Source organism: Apiospora aurea (genome assembly GCF_038362705.1).
Source record: "Apiospora aurea strain CBS 24483 chromosome Unknown utg000009l_segment0_segment0, whole genome shotgun sequence".
In the NCBI taxonomy this organism is placed as follows: domain Eukaryota; kingdom Fungi; phylum Ascomycota; class Sordariomycetes; order Amphisphaeriales; family Apiosporaceae; genus Apiospora; species Apiospora aurea.
Genome location: NW_027117396.1, coordinates 2,144,087 through 2,164,442, shown reverse-complemented (window position 1 = coordinate 2,164,442; position 20,356 = coordinate 2,144,087). Strand labels below are relative to the sequence as shown.

The 20,356-nt window shown below is 51.1% G+C and overlaps 5 protein-coding genes across 5 annotated transcripts; 2 read left to right on the top strand and 3 right to left on the bottom strand.

Moving 5' to 3' along the window:
* Positions 1–281: 281 nt before the first annotated feature.
* Positions 282–1,475, bottom strand: PG986_013780 (uncharacterized protein; the record flags this gene model as incomplete). The annotated part of the gene is made up of 4 exons (XM_066850002.1): positions 282–401; positions 472–789; positions 860–1,237; positions 1,377–1,475. The coding sequence occupies 4 exons, from the start codon at positions 1,473–1,475 to the stop codon at positions 282–284; spliced, it is 915 nt and encodes a 304-aa protein (XP_066694145.1).
* Positions 1,476–5,570: 4,095 nt separating this feature from the next.
* Positions 5,571–6,632, bottom strand: PG986_013779 (uncharacterized protein; the record flags this gene model as incomplete). Its single annotated transcript, XM_066850001.1, has 1 exon — positions 5,571–6,632. The coding sequence occupies one exon, from the start codon at positions 6,630–6,632 to the stop codon at positions 5,571–5,573; it is 1,062 nt and encodes a 353-aa protein (XP_066694144.1).
* A 1,538-nt stretch (positions 6,633–8,170) lies between these two features.
* Positions 8,171–9,531, top strand: PG986_013778 (uncharacterized protein; the record flags this gene model as incomplete). Its single annotated transcript, XM_066850000.1, has 4 exons — positions 8,171–8,578; positions 8,654–8,848; positions 8,950–9,240; positions 9,289–9,531. The coding sequence occupies 4 exons, from the start codon at positions 8,171–8,173 to the stop codon at positions 9,529–9,531; spliced, it is 1,137 nt and encodes a 378-aa protein (XP_066694143.1).
* A 2,611-nt stretch (positions 9,532–12,142) lies between these two features.
* PG986_013777 (uncharacterized protein) lies at positions 12,143–13,816 on the top strand (the record flags this gene model as incomplete). The annotated part of the gene is made up of 3 exons (XM_066849999.1): positions 12,143–12,231; positions 12,485–13,397; positions 13,460–13,816. The coding sequence occupies 3 exons, from the start codon at positions 12,143–12,145 to the stop codon at positions 13,814–13,816; spliced, it is 1,359 nt and encodes a 452-aa protein (XP_066694142.1).
* Positions 13,817–19,342: 5,526 nt separating this feature from the next.
* PG986_013776 (uncharacterized protein) lies at positions 19,343–20,236 on the bottom strand (the record flags this gene model as incomplete). The annotated part of the gene is made up of 2 exons (XM_066849998.1): positions 19,343–19,625; positions 19,827–20,236. The coding sequence occupies 2 exons, from the start codon at positions 20,234–20,236 to the stop codon at positions 19,343–19,345; spliced, it is 693 nt and encodes a 230-aa protein (XP_066694141.1).
* Positions 20,237–20,356: the final 120 nt, after the last annotated feature.

The following is a 20,356-nucleotide window of genomic DNA, read 5'->3' as shown; positions in this document are numbered from 1 at the left end:
CTTTTACCCTCAGAAGGCAGCCTTCTTATGGAGTCTGCTACACACCAGGAACAGGAGTATCACTACCACCACGCCTGCTAAGATCATTAAGCCATGGGTGGCGTCTGCGCTGCTCTCTGGTCTGATGTTCCCCTGAATTATCCGAGTCCTGGCCGGAGTCGGCGAAGAACGACTTCTTCAGGCTGGCCTGGCACGTCGAAGTCAAACATGTCAACCCCGTAGGGTGTCTAGCACATATCTGTCCGTTGCAATCCACATCGTGATGCTCCAGGAATACTGTTTTATCTCACTGCCAAGAATCCCAGAGGAAGATAGAGAACCGTCATCACGGTAAACACCAGGATACATTCGTTGATATGAGTACCCTTGGTAGACTCGCGTACGGAAGTGGCATTGAAGAGCTATGAAAAAGTGTCAGTTAGTTCCAGTTTTCAGACCATCAAATAAGTGGTATGCCTCCATGATACTCACTCCATCACGTAAACTGTTCACCTCCAACCGCTTCTTCTCGATTCTGGCCAGGAGTTCGGGCTCATGCTTCTTGGCGACGTCAATGATTTCTCTCCACTTGGATTCGATCGAGGCAGTGATTTCCTCATGTCCACAATCTATCCGATCAGTCCAAACCCATAAGGCGTCCAGATCGGCCACCGCCTCGGTAATCCAATCTGAGGCGATCCGAAGCAATTCGATGACGAAGAAATAGGTCTCCGACTGCTCGAATTTACTGTTGGAGCTTGATTCGAACATTAGATGCATTCTGGTCGTGGGATCGAAGACGTCTTCCAGCTGTGATTGATTGTTAGTCGTCAGAGGCCAGTAGTCGATGGAATAGGGGGAGAGAATGGAGCAAGCCCACCTGCACCTTTAGCACAGCATCAATATGATACATGGTTTCCTCCCACTCTTGGTACCAAGTCATAAAGTGTGCTAGCACAGCCTCCTGGAAGATGGCGATTCCACCGTGCCACCGATGTGCCCCATGCTGCTTGTCTGCCTTGACCTCCTCAGGTTCCGACGTCGAAACGCCCACGGCCAAGTCGGTCAGGCGAATCATCTTGTACACGGGCGACTCCAGGTAGATGCTGGTCACCATCATCTGGCCGAGCCTCTTCTCCGTCAACTCCAAGCGTCGGATCAACGGCTGGTTGGCTTTGTTGGCTCTTGTTCTTTCTAAACCACCCGTAGTACGCGACATTCGCACACCGCCCAGTTCCGCCCTCCTCACCGCATCTGCCTTTGGCAGAGTCTTTCTGGATCGTGGAAAACACCCGCATAAAATGTTGAAGCGTGAGTGTTTCAAGTGGAATTCTGTGGGCAGGGTCTTTCGGCGAAGTCCAAAATCCGTTTTGTCTTGCGCAAGAGGGCTGTAGTACCGTCTTCCAGGGAGCCACAAAGGCGAGAGTGAAGTCCCAAGCAGCGTCGATATTGGAAGAGACGGGACCTCTTGGCGCCTGGGTGGCCATGAACTCCATGATGAAAGCCATGTGTTGGAAATGGAAAAGGTTGTCCGACATTCGGACCGGCCCCGTGCCAGCTTTGCATGTACGCCGGAATATCTCGTGGGGGGGGGTATCTCGTGGGTCTCCCCATAGGGCGAGAAGCCGAGATCGGGGCTCTTGACCCTTTCCCGTATGATATAGTGAGCCAACCCTGTGTTCATCTCGCCTTTGGGCGACTCGGTATCAGAGAATATGAGCTGTACCAAAGCCCCATTTCGCCCTAGTACGACCTCGGGCAAGCCTCTGCGCAGCAGTGGATATCGAAGCTGTCGGATAAAATCCTTCAACCTTCTCGTCCGATTCCCCTTTCCAGTTTCATACGATTCTGTGGCTGGTTTGGACATCCATGGGGCTTTGACGTGCTGGTGGTGCTGAAGGAAGCTCCATGCCTTTTCACCCACGCTCAATCTATCCATCAACGATGGTGTCACCCGCAATATGCCAAGAATTATAACCATGGAAAGCTTCTGGTCCTCGTCAGAGCTGGCGAATAGATCCGTAGCAGCCTCCTCGTGCCTCCCCATCCATGGTTCGTAGGAAGACCAGGGTTTATAGGCCAAATCCGGTTTCTTCTCAGGAGCTACTGCCGGGGGACCCATTTGCTCTTGCTTTCCTTCCAGTTGGGGTTTCTCAGACGCAGGGTTCTTGAGAAGTTGTATCTGACGCTCGCCGTTGCGTTGAATTGCTCGGAGTAACTTGAGGATCTCTTCCTCGCTGTCTTTCTTCTGTGTTGTTAGGCTGCTGCCTGGGTTGTACTTGCAAGTAGACGATGAGCAATCTGCGTGGGTTGTCGTTGCCTTGTCGCATGCTCGGTCTGTTTTCTTTTCCCCGTTCATCATGGCTAGGAGATGGGCAGGTCTAGTAAGTATTGTTGTGACATTGAAGTCCTGGGATCTTCTTGTCTGGCACCAGCCACTCGCATAAGTCGATGCACCCCCCTACGCTCACACCCCCTAACGGTCATCGGCGAAAAACAAAAACACCACAAGCAACAACATAGTAGATTAGTTTATAGAAAAATAACGAAAAATAGTAAAAACATAGAAATAACGTTATTCTATTTCAATTAAATTAAAGGCCTCACTTTCCGTATTAGAACTTAATTCTAGTATTTCTTATAATAATGCCGGCGGAGTTACACGCGCCGGCGCATACGAGCTACCTGTATCCTCCCTCTTTGCTTTCTTTACCTCTATTATCGATATATACTTCCGGTTAGGGTCGGGAATAAGCCTCTTCCTCTTTTTTCTTTTTTCTTTTTTTAAATTAGCCTCTAATTAAGCCTTTTCGTGCTGAAGCTAGCCGACTTAACCGTTTAAAAAGTCTAGGCTCTTTTAAAGCTTCCGAAATAATACCCTTCGTATTACGCCATCGAATCGCATATCATTATCCTTTAACTTTTCGGCTAAATCTTTAATTTACTAGGAACTAATTAAAGTAGCTAATAAAAATACCGTATATTCGGCCTCCGGATCCGGTATTAACTTTTTAGCCGGTCTTATCGTTTACGAGGCTTCGAACCTTCGAAACCGAAAGTTTAAAGGCTTATTAATATTACGAGAAAAAATACCAGCTACTTTTTATCCGCCGGCGATAATATATAGTTTAAAAGTAAAAATCCTAACCGCCGCGTAGCACCCTAAAAACTCTTTTTTACTCATCCCTATATTATTAAACCCTAAACAGTATAGTATAACCTCTCGGTAATATTTCCTTTTAAATATATTAAACACCCTTAAATTTAAGGGTTATAAAAAGTGCGACGTATAAACCGAAAAAAAAAAGAAGCTAAACCTTATTCTTAATATACATTAATAAAAACTCCTCGGTTAAATAAAAAGCGTAGCTATTTAGTATAAAAAAACGCTATTAATCGATATTATTAAGGGTAGTTTAAAAAAAAAGTCTATTTAAACTATATTAACGTTAGGCTCAAGTCGTTCCTGTTCACCTGTCGGGTTCCAGACGTCCCGACGCCGCTATGCAACTGCGGTGAAGGACGGGAGACAGCCGAACACCTGATCCTATACTGCAAAGACTTCGAGGGAAGACAAGAGTAGCTAGCAAGACAGTTAGTACTTAGTCCGCTGCGAACTCGTCGCGATCTAGCGGCGCTTACTGTAGAAAAAGATACGGCGAAGGTTATCGCAAAGTGGTTTTTACGGACCGGTCGACTGCCGCTGTATAAGTTGGCAATGGAGATTGGGGGACCACCCGAACCTGGATAATCTCTCTTTAGGCCTTAAAGTAAGGGTTACTAGGCTGGTGGGTGAGAACCAGTATGGTAACGTCGAACACGTGAGGTAGATTTTACGATATTGGCAGCGTGTATTTTTAGTCCAGCTTCGGCACGGTTTATTACACGAGGAACTAGGTAGATGTACCGAAGGCCTTCGGCATACGGCGTACTATTAATAATAATAATAATAATATATTAACGTTAGCTTATTACTCGTTTAGCTCTTCGGTAACGCCGCGAAGGTTTAACCTTTTATTTAATCGATAAAAATATTATTTTCCTCGAGAAACCATTATAATTAAAGCTATTAGCCTTTAAATATAACTATCGGCTTAATAAACCGGCTATCGGCACTAATTATTTCTACTATAATTACCTATTCTTAATTAATAAAGCTTTTAACGATAACTCTTCGCACTTCGGTAAAGCCGATTACTATTTAATTATTACCGGCACTTAGCTATATACTAACTTCGTTATAGTTCTAAATAAAGGCCGGTAAAATAAACTTTAAAAAATCGTGCTTAAGCCTCTTAAAAAACTCTCGGATATTCTCCTTAAAAATACTATTAACACGCCGAAAATCTATAGTGTATAAAAAAATAAAATCTAAATAAAAATAGCGCTTAAAAAATTTATTAATCTAGCGTTTTCCTAGTATATAATAACTTTTATTAGCTTTAAGTATACGTTAAATAAATATCTTAAAATAAATATACGATAGTGCGATACTTAATAAAACCTATATAAAAGCTTAAAACGTAATTCGAAACTCCTCTACCGGAATTAGCACTTAAAGCGACTTATTTCTATCTTTTCGAGTTAACCGGCCTTTTATCCGAGCCTTTAAAATCGTACGGCTAACCCGGTACTTTAAAACAGCTATATTAACACGCGCGCCGCGGGAAACGTCTTAAATCGCACGATTAAGGTTTAACTCGCTCACTATAGCGTTAAATGCAAAAAGAAAAAGAAAACGAAGAAAAAGAAATAATTCAATTAAAAGTACGACAAAAACTAACTTATATATAGTTACAGAAAAAAGGTGGTATTGATCAGGGATAGTGTTTTTACCTATATCCGTTGGGGGGTGTAAGCGTAGGGGGGTGCATCGACTTAGATAATCTAGAACAGAAGAGAAGACAAATAACTGACAAACGGTTGGGTTCAGCAAGAAATGATCATATATAGCGGATCTGGGCCTTAACGATGTATGGATAAGCTGCATTCTATTTGCCAAGGCAGCATGCGCAAGGTATCACTCAATCCTTTAAAAAAAAATTATGCATACTTGCTTATTCAACCATTCCAGAGGGGGTGCTACTCTGACATGGACACGGCATGCAGCCTCGGCAATAAATCAGCAGGCTGAAGAAAACGCCTAAGAAGCCGCAGCAAACCAGCCACAATCCCACGCAAGGTCGTGGAACACGACATGCAGAGATTGGAGGTCTCCTACTCACTGCCTAACGACGATCCCTACCCAGCAGGTCCGCCGCGCATACCCGCTTGCAACATCTATTTGCGAGAAAACATGTCTATTTCTTCACAAAGATACTCCGACGACACCCGTATATGTACAATTCTTGTCATCAACTCCCTTTATATATCAGTAATAAGTGATATTTATATATATGTACTCATGGAAAGCCACCAACATTGGTCGAAACCTTCGGGTTACGTGAGATCCAACGGCCATACCGAAAAGTTGGCCTCACAAGGGCCCAACATGTAGGAAAGGGGGACCTGGTGCACGGTGTTGTCGTATCCCGAGGCAAGCGGGTTTCTAAGCTTGGTATGACTCGTCCAGCAACTGCATCCGCCAATATTCACATACTGTTCACATCAGGCGGGAAATAGAATTGGTCGTACCACGGCCCATGCTCATCCGCTTCGATCGCCGTGTAAGTTCTACCATACCGCAAGTTCCGCAAAACCTCAGCCTCCATTCCCCCTCCTCCACCTCCGCCGCCACCACGGGAATGAACAGTTTCCGGCGTCGCCCCCAACCGCGCCGCACCCAGCGGTCGACGGCTAAGGTAGTCGTACAGCACCCACAGGCGCCCAATCTGGACATACTGCCACGCCATGCGCGCCTCGGGCACGCTGCCGTCGCCTTCAAAGGCCCCGAAGCGGCGCTGCCTATAATCGAAGCGCTCGGCCTCGGCCACGATGGCGACGAAGAGCTTGTCGTTGTCGGCGCGGGCGTAGAGTGCGGGGTTGACGAGGAGCAGTTTCTCGCACTCCCGGGCCTCTTCGTACTTGGCCAGGACGTCGTCGTTGACGTGGACGAAGTAGTCCTGCCAGACGTGTCCGACGCGTTCTTCATCACGCGGAAGGGGTGGTGGTGAGGATTGCGGCGGTGTCGGTAGTGGCTGTTCCGGTTGTTCTTCCTGTGGTTTCTCGCCTTCGTGTTCTTCATCGCCATCTTCAACTTTCGCTTCGGCATTTTCGGCGTGACTGTCGCCCTGCCCTTCCCCAGCGCCATCCTCGTCGTTTTCCTCCCTAGGAAACCCCGAGAAACGGAACGGCTTGTCGTCGAGATACGCCCGTACCTTCTCCCTGTGATACTGCCGAACCTCCGCCGTCGTGCGTCCCTCCAGCACCGGGTCCTCGACAACGACGAGCTTGAACGCGGTTCGGATCCTCTTACTGATGCTCTTCCGGACCTTGGCCTTCTTATCCGGCTCGGTATTTGCGTCGGTGTCAGGGCCATGGCCATCAGCCTTCGGGGCGACGGCGATGGTGTCGAGTAGGTGGCGCTGGTAGTCCATCCAGAGCTTCTGGTCCTTGTGGCCTGTGCGGTAGATGGTGAAGCCCCATTTCCCGTTGGGGTGCTGGTCGGCCTTGCCGCGGTCAAGCTCGGCGAGGATGTTTTTCAGTTCGTGCATGGGGGGCTCGTGTAAGTCTGAAGTGCCTCGCAGGATGGAGCCTAACGATTCGAAGGTCAGATGGCTACTCACAACAAAAGAGATGGCCACCAGTGGACCAGCGGAATTTGCTACATATATTTCTGGCTCTATTTGGTTTCTCCGATGGGGCATAAGTATCGAGCATTCTTTGGTATGCTGCGAGTCAACTTGCCTTACACGCCTCGGTTTATTTGGTTATGGCCAACGATTTACAAAACCTTAAACCGACTTCACCCAGCCGTTTAGGAGTCCGCAAGTATCACTTGCGCGCAGCATTATGCGGGGGAAGCGGCAGATCTGGCTTTAGTTCATTTTCGCCCAGAAGTCGGATTTACTTTTTGCGACTGCTGACCCTATAGACGACCTGCAACGATCATGGTAGAGCACGAACTTGCAGGATATGCGTCGCCTCATCCGCCGTTTCCACCTGTACTCCAAGCTACGGCCCTGTCCATGTCCAACCTGTGGAACATAATCAGAGAGTAAGAGCATAAAATGATTTTTCGCTCTGTGTATCCCATCTGTCACGCCTGGGAATCGCATTGGAATAGCCTCTTCTCCGGATACGGTTGTTGCTATCTGGGACGAAACAGTAACCGCGTTCCATGACAACGAAAGCAATCAGCACACAATAACAATGCAATTAAGGATATATGTGTATTTCCACATAGTTAATTTCGCCTTTATCGCTTTTTGCTTTCTCGGACGTGGTCTGTGGCATATATGCCCCAAGTCCAAGTCCTGATAATGGGAGCGAAGCCAGCCTGGACTCCACAAAGAGAAGGTTATGGAGTTTCTTCCTGCGATAGCTGAGTACCGATTTCATAGTGCCATTCATCATATAGACCTACGTTCATGTACGTCAACTTCCAGCTTGTCTGTAGAATCCCGTCTAAGCCGTTCGCGGCAGCTAGATGCAAGATGTCAATACTTATTGGCATTGATCGACAGCCTGACATCAACGACCCTCTTTCCATTGCTCAGTCCGGACTCTGCTTATCAACCGATCAAGTCCTACCGTCGTTATATTGTAAGCATCCCTGTCGGCAACTCGACCAGGCAAATGACAAAACAGCGGCAGTGATCGAACGTGCATATCTGTGCATATAATATTCTTGGCACGCTAGTCCGCCAACGTCCAATCTGCAGCCATCGAAGTGGGATCATGGCATGCCATTGGCTCCACGCGGGACGGCCCAGCAAGCCATATGCATCGGCAAATGGCTAGCTGAACCACCATCCTCGGTCTTCGCACAGACTAACGATGATGATCGACATATCAATACACCAACAGAGGAGTCAGAGACGGGACCATTGCTATGTTTGCATAAGAAACGAGTTGGCATGCGTGAGAATATGCTTATTCCGAACGACGCGGTCCCGCTTACTTCAAGATGGGCTTGCCACTGCAGCAGAGTTTCGCTTCCTGAAGCTCACTCTTGAACTCATCTCACTCAACTGAGCATCGCGCAAATATAAAAGGAGGGTGAGAGATCACAGGTCCATTTTGACTCACCATGGCTTCGTTCATAGAGGCTACGCTACGCCTGATCTTCAAGCGCAAGCCGCGGCAGGGCACCCTGAAGTCAGATGTTGAGAGCGCAGCAACAGCCCCGGCTCCATCCGCATTCGCAGCATCCGCCGCAGCGCGGCGAACGTCCGCCACGCTGTCGCCGGCCGTAGAGGCGCAGAGCTCCGCCCAGCACCTGCACACGTGGAACTTCGGAGGAGGCAACAACCATCATCAGGGCGTCGTGATCCCGAGCGACGACCCGCTCACCATGTTCCGACTGATGCTGGGCATCACGGATGCGCCACGGCTAGGCTTCGCCGAGCAGAACCCGGTAGGCACGCGCCCGGCTTCCAACATCGGCATCTACGCACGCGTCGTGCATTCGGAGCAAAAGTCCAAAGATAGCTTCAAGGTTAGCCAGTGGTTCAGGCCCTAATGTTCTGTGGTGTAGAAGCTGACCCCCAAGGTCAACTTGCTGAGCTGTTAGGTGTTTTCGACCGTCATCAATGCCTGCTATTTCTTGCAGATCATCGTCGCTGCCGCATTGACTGCCATGGGAGCCGCCGGCACGAGCAGCCAGGCCATTACCGCATTTGGCGCCATCAATACGATAATAGCGGGCTTCCTGACCTTCCTCAAGGGATCGGGTCTTCCGGGTCGACTCAAGTATTATGGCAACGAGGTTCGTCGCTTTCTCTCTCAATCACTATCCCGGTACAGGACTGCGTACCGGACATGGCACCATTCCAAGAAGCTGACGACCCTGAACCCACCGCTATTTAGTGGAAGAAGATCCGCGAATATATCGAGCAGCGCGAACGTGATTTCTCGCGCGAGGGCTGCACGCTGGACGTGCACGAGGTGGTGAGCACGGTCGAGAAGATGTATACGCACGTCAAAGAGGAGATCGAAGTCAACACCCCCGACGGCTACACCTCGGTGACCAACTCGAGAAGGATGGAGCAGGCCAACATGGGCAAGGTCGGCGGTTTCGACATGTCCAAGCTGGAAGGGATTGCCACTAAGCTGACAGGCCTGGACGGGACCATCCAGAGCCTGAAAGAACGTGTAGAGGTAAGTTTCTGGCGACCCAAGCTGCTGGTGATCTGATGCCAATGACAGATGATGTTCCAGGGTCGCGCTCAAGAATTGAGTGAAAATATACACAAACACGAGAAACAGATTGGGAATGAGATACGTGGCTTCGAGAAGGCGTTTGTGAAAGATGTTGAAGATCATAAGGACAGAGTAGAGCGCGAAGCCAGAGAGCGCCAAACTCATGTGGTGCAAGTACTGGACGAAGGATTGCGGACGTTGGCTCCTCATGAGCATCGCCGCAAGGAAGACGGTGATGCCGCACCATGACTGCAGTAAGGTCAATTCTCTCAACGCAGAAGCCATGGAGAGAAAGTTTCGTCGGTATTGTTGGACATCAGTGTACCATAAGTATGCTTAGTGGCATCCGTGGGTACGCCAGATGGACGGAATCGGAAAGCTCGCCGATGACGTCGGGGCTGAACGGCTCGTGTCTGGAATCGACTGCGATTAGCTGTAGAGCGCGAAAACCACAGCCGTGTCATGTATCATATCCGGCTCTTGGTCAACTGATGTTGTTTCGCTGGCAAGCAAACACTCGGCCAACATGCTTGGTGGTGGTGGCGATTCATGCGGCGGCGCTGTAGACAGCTCCTGTTTCCAGCATGGTTATACGCCACGTCGTAAGCTTGTAAATGCGACCTGTCAAGGAGTAGGAGACATGTTCTCAGACGCCCCATACTCGCTGTAGGTGGCTGTTGCGTGTCTCGGCCGATTCAATGCAGGGCGCAATTGTTTTCGGTGTCTCGTGGCGCACGTCCAGCTTCACTTCCCGTGTTTGGCAGTCGGGGCCCCCGTCAAAGCGCCGCAAACATGAGATGCCATCACATGACCCATGGAAGCACTGCCACGTTCTCTTCGGGCAGGGCATATGGAAAAGCGATGAACCATTGCGCAGTCAACTCCATCTCTTGGTAGTTGTCGCTGCTTCACCAAGGGGCATTCGTGAAACGAAAAGGTCGAAAATATGTTCTTCCATTTCTTTCAGCCAAATTTTGGCACCGGCCATCTTCATCCGGTTTGCCATAGGCAAGGAGAGTGAGTCGGCCTCAACCTTTGCCAGGGGGCCTGGCGGGAACTCGCTTCCTCAAAGTCAAAATTGTCGAGTGGCTCGAAGTTCTTGGCACATCGTCGGGGAACAGCAGGCTGCTCATTTTTCAGGAAAATGACAGTAGGGCTTCTTTGGCTGGGTAACTTCCGGCTCTTGTAAGGCCATGGCGTGACCGCTGACATATACCTTCACTTTGGGCAAATGCACGCAATAGAATCGATCCATAGGTTGGACCTAATGTGCCAAGTCCAGAAGAGTGGTGGTTGACTAACCTCTTAGTGTTACCCATGCTCTCATTGGTCTGGCCGGCAGCGTGGTGTCGTGTGGATGCATTGCAGCAAGTCGATGCGAGCTAGCCATAGATGCTGGGTAGGGACAATCCATGCATCCATCCATCACGGCGCTGGTCGAACGGCGACATCTTGACTGTCAGCTGCCGCCTTCCCTTGCCTCGTGAAAGAATTGGGAAGTTGAGCGTGACGTCAGGAAATGCGACCACCATTAGAAGCCATGCTGGGCACATGCAGACTAATCAATCAGCATGTGCACGCAGGACAGGGCAGGACAGGGAAATCGCGCAGATTATTATGAGTAGAATACGAGCGATATCGAGGTTTGGCCAAAAATCGATATTTGAGATGGTGTTGTCAAATGGGTAGACCCACGTTGGACATTGATTGGCTTCCGGGTTTTGGAAACGTCGTAGCGGCGGTTGTTTGGGTTTGGGGGAGGCACAGGCTGCACAGGGGAGACACAGGGGAGACACAGGGGAGTGCCCAGGGGGGAGGGGAGGAAAAAGACGGGAGTGTCTTGCCCTGGACGCTTAACTCCAGCCAGCAAAAGCCAGATGAGATCTGCAGGGTTCCTGGTGTCCGTAAACCCCCTCCAAAGGCAGAAACTCGTACTGTATAAGTCAGGCGGTGACAGGCAGCGACGGCAGCGACAACAGCGACAACCTCAAGAACCCCCGCGACGCTGCACACTGTGACTGAAACGAACTAAACCTTCCAGACGGCTAGAAGACGAAGACGGCGGGCAGGCGGGCGGACGATAAGGCATAAGGTCAGTTGATCGGCAATACATCCATCCCAGTGATCCCATCCATCCATCCAGCCTTTGCTCAACCACTGGTTGACTGATTACCGATCACCGGGCCCTCTTATCCTCCCTCCTTTCTCTTCACTTCGACGTGTCGTTCCCCATCCTGAGTAAATCAGGCCAGAGGAAGCGGACATCTTCGACGACTTATTTAAGTGGGCTGCGTTGCGTCGTCGCATTTGTCTGCACGGCGGATATTCGGCTGTCGAGAAGCGGCAGAGACCAGACGAGACGAAACGAGACCAAAGAGAAAAAGGTGAGCTTCCAGACTGCTGCTGGGGAGGGCTTGGCAGGCCACGAAACACCAACATGCAGGCCTGTTGAAGCCTAAGGGGCCTGCACAGGCTGCACTTGCACTGTACTAGCACTGAGCACTGGGGACGGACACTTTGACACTGGAGACCCTCAGGGAACATTGAAAAAGAATTGATGCTTATCGAGGGGCAGGCGCTAACGTCACATCTTCTCTCTCAAGTATCTCCGCTATCCGCGAGTCGAGCTGTCAACCCTGCCTTTTCTCCTTCATTTTGCGAGCAATCAAAGACAACCACGGCTCCTTTGATCTCTGCCTGCATCAAAACGAGACGACAGACTCCGACCGGCTGCGACTCGGTGTTGCGTTGTACTACTTGAACCAGCATTCTGTGCTCTCGCCTCGCTGAGCAGAACCCCGAATCGAAATCGAAAAACCGCCAAGCACCTATCCACCCACCCGCTGGCTTTTTGATTATCATGGCGTCAGCACCGCCCGAAACCATCAACGAGGATATTCCTCAGAATGACAGCGGCAAGCTGAGGACTTTCATCGGCATTTTGAGAAGGTGAGCTTGCGCTCTGTTTTTTTGCCCAGCCGCCCCCTTTGCTCTTCGGCCGCTGCATGTCATTCTTGAATAGCTTCACCGCCCAGCAGCCCCAGCGGGCCAACATTCCTGCGCGGGCGTGCGGAGCCGATGACGGACACTATTCACAGACAGCCTCTGCAACAACATGATGCTGTTCCTGCACTACGCCATGTCGCCATGGCGAACGGTCGTACCCGGTAGAATCTGAGTCTAACGCATCTCAATGTCGCAGATTTATCGGTGTTGCCGATCTGGCAGCTGTTCGATTTTCCCTACCCTCTCAACTTCTCGAGCCGAGACCGAATCTCGAATACTGGACCTATCTCGATGTCCCCAATGCCTTTGCCGCTATCGGCACCGCCGAAGAACCCGTCGACCGCATGCTGGAGGTGCTGCGCTTCTGGTTTACCAAGGACTTGAAATACGTCAAGGGAAAGCCCTGCAAGCCATACAACTCATGTCTTGGCGAGTTCTTCCGGTGTACATGGGATGCAGAGAACAATGCTCCCCCTATCAACTCCCCCTCTGCCGCGGCGGGCGGTAACATTAGTAGCGCATCGTCCGTCAAGTCAGGCAAGGGCGTCATCTCGTCGGCTGCTTCCACAGTATCCGTTCCTCCCATGTCGGAGAACCCTTCGGGCACGACACGCATCGCGTATCTGACAGAGCAGACGTCGCACCACCCTCCCGTCAGTGCCTTTTATATCAGCTGCCCCGATAAGGGCGTGCACGCCCGCGGCTACGATCAGATTTCCGCCAAGTTCACCGGTACCACAATCAAAGTCGCCCCCGGCGAGCACAACCTGGGCATCTTCATCACCCTCGAGAAGCGCGACAACGAGACGTATCAGCTCACACACCCCGCGGCGCATTTGGGCGGCATCCTCCGCGGCTCGCTCAGCGTCAGCGTTGGCGAGGCAGCGTTCGTGACCTGCCCCAAGACCAAGATAAAGGTCATACTGCAATACGTCGAAGACGGTTGGTTAGGCCGGGCTCAGAACAAGGTCGAGGGCGTTATCTTCCGTTACGACCCCGACAAGGATGACAAGACACGCATCAAGGACGTGCCGGATAAGGATGTCTTGGTGCGACTTGCTGGTAACTGGAAGGAGAAGATCGTGTTCACGCATGGCCCCAAGCCAGTGGTATGTACCCCATACACGTTTACTGAAAGTTTGGGCTCCCCAATCACTAACGTACCGCGTAGGACTCGCACCCGCCGGAGAAGCAGACCGTCATTATCGATTTGAACCCCCTAGAGATGGCGCCCAAGAACCTTCCGCCGATGGACAAGCAGGCTGAGAACGAGTCGTTGGTTTTGTGGGACGGCGTGACCCAAGCCATCCACTCGAAACAATTCTCCAAGGCGACGACCGTCAAGCAAGAGCTCGAAGAGAAGCAGAGAGAAAAGGCGAGAGAGCGGGAGAAGAACAATGTGACGTGGCAGCCAATCTTCTTTAGCCAGGTTACGGATAAGGGCGGCAAGCCCGAGCTCAGCGAGAAGGGCCGCCAGGTCCTCGAGAGGATACAGAAGGGTGACTGGAGCTTGGAGGGTATCTCGTAGCCTACTCTCTAAACGGCACGGTAAGCAGAACTCGCAAAGAAAGACTAGAAGCGTTTTTGGACCAGACAGAGGACTTACGTAGACGCGGGATATTAGATGGCTGGCTCGGGAAGAATATGGCTGGGATTCATACACAACGCACACGCAACAACAACAACAACAACAAGAGAGACGTAACCTTTGCATCGAGCCGCACACCACAAACTCATGGCGACCTTTCGTTTGACATTGCTTTTTTTCTGTTTCCGGGGTTGAGAGGACATATGGTCATTTGCATCTTATTTACTGTGGCTGGCCGGTAGCTGGTAGCAGATTGAGCTGATTGATTGGCGTTTGATTTTGTCTGTCCAGGTATATAGAGAGAGGGACCTTCATCGGAACCCGAAGCACAAGAACGTTGTTTGTTTGGTACATTCACCATACTCAGAATCCTGCCTCTGACGAATTGAGTGTCCGCGATGAGTGTCTTGCAGTTGCAGAGGGAGGCGACCCCTGACCGCAGGGCGTTCTTACAAAGCTGCGAGGCGACTTTCCCCCCCAGGATAACAGGCCAGCTCGAGCTAGAGCTCGCTAGGAGTATTAGGCAATGTTCAGCCAAAGAATATTTCACTGCAGCAGACCTTATACCCGATACGAAGGATGACAGTTTGGATTCTTCATGGAGCTGTGTCGCGAGATGAAAGTATGATGGACGATCGTTGTCGCCTTCCCCATAGCGGGCGTACGTTATGAAAAGTACGGGCTGCCATGACTTGAAGCCTCCCTTCCTCATTGCTTTCTTTAAGTCGAAACATTATCAATTTGCTATGCAAGTTGCGTTCCCCTCGCGCAATCCTTCCCCGGTCGGTGGTTTAGTTATTCACTCTTAGATCTTGCTTATTAGCAGGAGTCAACGGTACCAACCAGCCTGGTAGCCTTTTTACAGTTGCGTGTATTCACTACCACGGGAGAAAAAGAAGAAAAATAAAGACACGTTCTACTCGGTCTAAATATACGTGGGAGAGATAGAAGAAGAGAAATGCAAAAAAAAAAAAAGCAAAAGAATAAGTCTCTCTGGCGGGGAATTAAACCCCGGTCGATTGACCACGACAGAAGTTCGCATAGAACGTGCCAGAGACGCGGCTTTTCCAGGCCGGGAATTTGGAGGACCCTGGGTGGGGCGATATCCGTTTTGGGGCTAGCGGATTGAGTGTCTATAGCGACAGGCCTTCCGTCTTCCATCAGTCCTGCGTACATAGTCAGGGAGAAGGGATTTTTCAAGGATTTCTATATCTCCGGTAACTGACCACACACCTATGGGTGAGTCCATTGGCTAACAGAAGTGGGTTCCTGGGCAGTTGCCATCCGAAACGAAGTGTGTAGCTATGATTTAAATTTCTATAGCTTCATGACCCGATTCAAGTACATTTCCAGTCTTATAAGAATATAGTCATGCATGGCACTCTCTTATATTATAACTTTGCCTATTCTCAGAAGCCCGCTTGCCAGGAGAATCACTATGCTCTTCATAGGTCTTAGGGCCAACATGGCAAGTCCATTCAAGTAGCCAACATGCCATTCAATGGAGGGTTGCCAGGAGGGATAGGAATCCTATCTATATAAAACCAATCTTATACTGGAATAACCAGAACCATGTTTCATCCAAAAATCCTCAAGCTGTCTTAAATTAGAGCCCATTTCCTATTTGACATAGAGACAGCCCAGAAAGCCGTTTCCTCGATAGATTGCAATCTTGCTTTGGGTTTTGTAGATAGAGAAAAAAAAGGGGGGGGAGAGCTCCAGCGGAACATGGTATTATGCTAGGAAAGCCAACACATATCTCTCGCAGGGTGTAAGCATCCTCCAGTCCCCATACTTGATGCTGTTGAGCATGACCATCTTATGACATCCTACCATCTTCCATTTAGAGCCTAGAAAAGAAGGCAACTCCCACCGTAGGCTCGAGTCCTAATTTGGCTACTGCTCTTGGGCTTACTACGAACCTTTCAACTCCGAATTGCAGACAGTTTCCGACTGGGGAAGTCATTTGTTTGAAAGGAGTTTCCCATATGTATTGCCCCTTACTGACACTTTACGACCCAGCAGCACATGCACTTCATGATAGCCAGAGATACGACCACTCAGGAATTCGTATCTGACCAAGCTGGGACCGAAAAGCGTGAGTAACCACAGACCAAGAGCCCTTTTTGGTTGGAGGTTTTGGACAAGGCCATGTACGTACGGTAAGCTTCAGATTGCGCTATTGAAATAAAACACCACTTTGGATCTGGCGAGCAGCTCTTTCACCAAAGAATAGGGGAACGTAAATTCCACATCACAGCCCCCGACAGCAGGAACTCTGAGGAAAGAGGCGCTTCAGGACCCCTGGTTGCTCATATCAGTCCGTAATTCTACACTACACAATCTCTATGCCCTTCCCCCTTTCACGGCCATAGTTCCCTGGTCTGTTCAAAAGTGCCGAACATTGCATTCCTCGCGAAAGCACTTCGCGCTAAGGGGCACATCCTCTTGCCGTGCTTGCCGTGCTTGCCGTCGATGCCAGTAAGTCGTAGGGGGACGGCAGCACACGCCAGCATCCTTTGCCAGCTGTTCCTCGTCGACGCCAGCCTCGCTATCCCTCCCTACGTGTAGTACACCTTCCCGCCGGCCACCTACATTATGCATCAGACCTGGCCGGCGTGGTCCTCCTGAATCAAGTCATGCGATCTCCGTTTCTTCTCAATCCTTTACTAATGCTATAGGTACACACCGAGGGCCCTAGCCCTTACACCATTGGTTTGTCGTTCCACTATCTCGCGCCGTCTCGGAAGTCAGAGTTCAGGACAGATCTGGGACATGTAGGCAAAAGGCTCCTTCTATAGTTCTTCTCGCTATAATTGTCCAAGATGATTTCTATGGACGCATGGATGCGGTCTGCTGGTGCTGCAACGTGAGCCTTGGTTCAGAATTGGCTATACTTGGACAGCCGCCTGGAAATTCCCTCATGCTAGACGACTAGCAGCAAATAGTCGTCGGCCACGAGATTGCGATGCCGCCGAGCGGAGCTGAAGACTGATTGCCTGTCCCGATACTGACTGATCCAGACGTCGGCTGATTAAGGTTGTAATCCCATATGGACATGAATCTCAAGCGCCCTCCCCAAACAGGGAAAAGGGTAGCATCTGCTCTGGGGAAGGGGAGTATGAACAAGCGCTGCAGCCAATGAGGTCGGGTGGCAGACTGCCCCCCATTCCTGATGTGCGGGCTTCCTCCGTTCGTCTCATAGATCCCCTACGATTTCAAATTTCCGCCACCGTTCGCGAAGTGTTCTATTCACGTCGCTAAAACCCTGCACGCACTCGGTCCCCGTCCGGCACTTGCGATATATATTCTAGAAGGGACGTGGAGCATGCGCATTACTCAGTCACGGCCCCCTTTTTCCAACATACCCTTGGTGTTGATCGACCCCGATGAACTCCCTTCTAGAAATCATCGAATCTTCAACAACCTCACCCTAGACTTAAAATAGAAAGAGATGGTGAAAGGTTATGGTTCAGGCTCAAGCCATTCCGGATCTACATACCAAGAATCCAATCACAACCTAGTATTATTTGACTCTCACTCATCAAGCCCTTCCCCCAACGGACTTGTATAGCCAGATGTATCGCAGCGGGGCTGGCAGCAACAACAGCGCACCCGGATACCGACAATACTTGGTGATAGCAAACACGTTATAGGCTAGCATCCTACCATGTGGCGCCTGATTGCCATGGTCAACCAACCCCATCGAGCAGTCAACGAACCCTGGTGCCGTCCAAACCATAGCGGCATTCCGTGCAGCGGTTTGACCGGCCCGGCAAACGTGTACTCCATGTAGATGCATGCGAGAGACGTCGCAACATCTTGTTTGACGCCATCTATCAGAGACGCCCGAGGGTGACAACGAGACGCCAACCAGGGGATATCCCGACGGCCGCCGCCTCCCATCCAGAGCAGCGTCGTCGCCGGGCAACCTCACTAGACACTAGACACTGGTCGGCAATGCACGCACCGGCAGGGGTTTGACTCTTTCCTGATACCTTCGAGAGTGTTTCGACCTCCTCACCGCAACGCGCTGTTCCCAGGTAATCGAGCGCCATGTTACCCCGTTGCTCCTCCCCCTCCTCCTTCATTACCCCCCTAACACTGAGATGGGGATATACAGGACAGAATACTACCCTCACACGTCCATTCTCTCGGTAGTATAATGCGGCATGCCGGCGCTGGAGCAAACACCGCATCTCCCTCTCCCACCTATAGGGCTGATGATCATCACCACCTGTGGGGGGAATTGCCAACCTGCCAAGTTCATATACAGCAATCTAGCGCCGCTTCAAACACGAGAAGGGCTTACGAATCCCCAACCTGAAGCACATCTTCTTCGGGCCACGATACCGAACGCCGACGTCGATCACTGTCTGACTCGGCGAGGGCACCGATAGGCTACTGGGGACCTCCTTCGAGGGAGGGTGCCAACGCCAACGAAAATTCTCCTCGTGGGATTAGTTGGTGGGCGCGGTATGGGTATCAGGGCATGTACGTACGTATGTATGTACGATATGTATCCCGTCGTGAGATTTATCCTCACACACCCCCCTCCTCCACCTCCGAATGCCCTCCACTTTTTGTGTGTCATCTACCTTACATCTACCGACGGCACATGTTGCTTGACTCGGTCGCATTCACCGCCGTCTGTTCACTTTACCATTTCCTTTTTTATCACATCATCTGGCGTTTCTACGCATAATGGCATTCCCTTCCGCGATGATCCATTGATCTACAGTTGCAGTGACGGGCTGCAGGAACGGAGGGTTTTATTGGGAATGGAAAACATCTCGAACACGAGCTCGATGGCGAACAACTGTGCCCTGCTAAACGCGGGGATCTGCAAACAAGTGCCGGGGGGTGGGTGGGTGGTGAGGTGAGAGAGAGAGAGCAGCGACGGCGCGCGCGTGACTCGGTGCGACGACGGCATGGGGGGCAGGGCATTGGGAGTGGTAGTATTGTATTGGCAGCATTGACGTGGTAGTATATGCAGTGCTATAGTTAGCAACACAATTATCGCCACTCCGACAGAGATCATCCCGGGCCAGTCAGCGCGTGGAAATAGGCATTGTCACTATGTGCACCATGTAATGTACGTGTGTACATATGTAATAAGGGTTCAGGGGTCCTTGCTGCAAGTCCTCTAACAACATCCCTAAGGGCCCTGGCAACTCGCCGACATGGAAAATGGGGGTGCCTCGTACTTGGTAGGCATGTGTTTGGGGGGGGGTGTGTGTGCGTCTCTTGCATATGCCCCCGCGTGCGCGCAGAAGAGAGAATGGGGAACCGGAATAGGAACAAGAAAAATAAAAATTGACGGAATTGCTGCGAGTGCATACGTCAGTTGGGGTGGTGGTGAGCAATCAGAGCTTGCGTAATATCTGGGGCGTGCCTGTTTTGCCTGGATCACGCAGCGTAGCGCGGCGCCGATCTCTGCCACCTGTTCGGTTTTATTTTCCGAATCTAGATATTTGCATGGCGATGGGAAAGCCAAACCTGCACCGACCCTGTGCGGCCAGCACCGGAGCCGACGTTCGGACTTGGGGGAGTGGGAAGAGCCAGAATGAATGGGCGTCTGCTGTTGTTTTCCTTGACTCGCCAAGCGGCCGTCAGGGTCGCAATGCATGCGGGATGTGGTGCTTCCAGGGCGGCTTCGAGAAGGGCTTCGGCCAGGGTTGGGAACGGACGAAGATTCAATAGATTCATGCTTGGACCCTTCTCTCTGCGTTTGGGAGGGGGAGGTACCCTGAGATTTCCGGCGCGGGCCAATCGACTTTTGGGCTTGGTTGTTCCCGGGAGCGGATTTGGCGATGGAAAAGGGCAGTGATCGGCGGCCCGGAGAGGCTGTGCTGGTGCTTGATCGTGGCATTATGATGTAATTCCCGGGACAATCCTACATGGAAGCCTCCGAACACGAACAAACGCTGCGTGCAGAGCAGAGGCTCACCGTCGGCGTCCAACAAACAGTCCACCCCCAGTGGCAAATCTGACCATGTACAGGACAATACCATCATGTGCAACAGCGGACGCCGATATTGGCCTACGGAGTTCAGGAGTCGGCTCGGCGTTGGAGGGGGTGGCCGTGTGTCGAGACAAAGGAAACGCGCCGGCGCGGTGGTCCTGCCATCCGTAGCGCGCGGATCCGCCCTGAAACATTAAGGTGACGGGAAACCAAAGTTTAGACCGGAAATCGTACCAGTCGTCGTCAGCAGGGGGGCGGCCACCCCGTCGTCGACCAAAGATGGATGGAATTGAAGGAAGATTTGCCAAGAGCAGGTCCAGATAGAGAAACACGCGGGATCTGATCGTGCTGCGGCTGAGGAAAGCCTCCCTCCCAGCAGCGGCAGACGCCGGCATGGTGGATAGTTTGCTCGTGCATCCCAAAAGCCTCTAGTCGACTCGGCGCGCGAGCTGCATGCCCCATCGATCAACAATGCAGCCAGCAAACGCCTCTTGGTCAGTGGTTGTCAATATTCA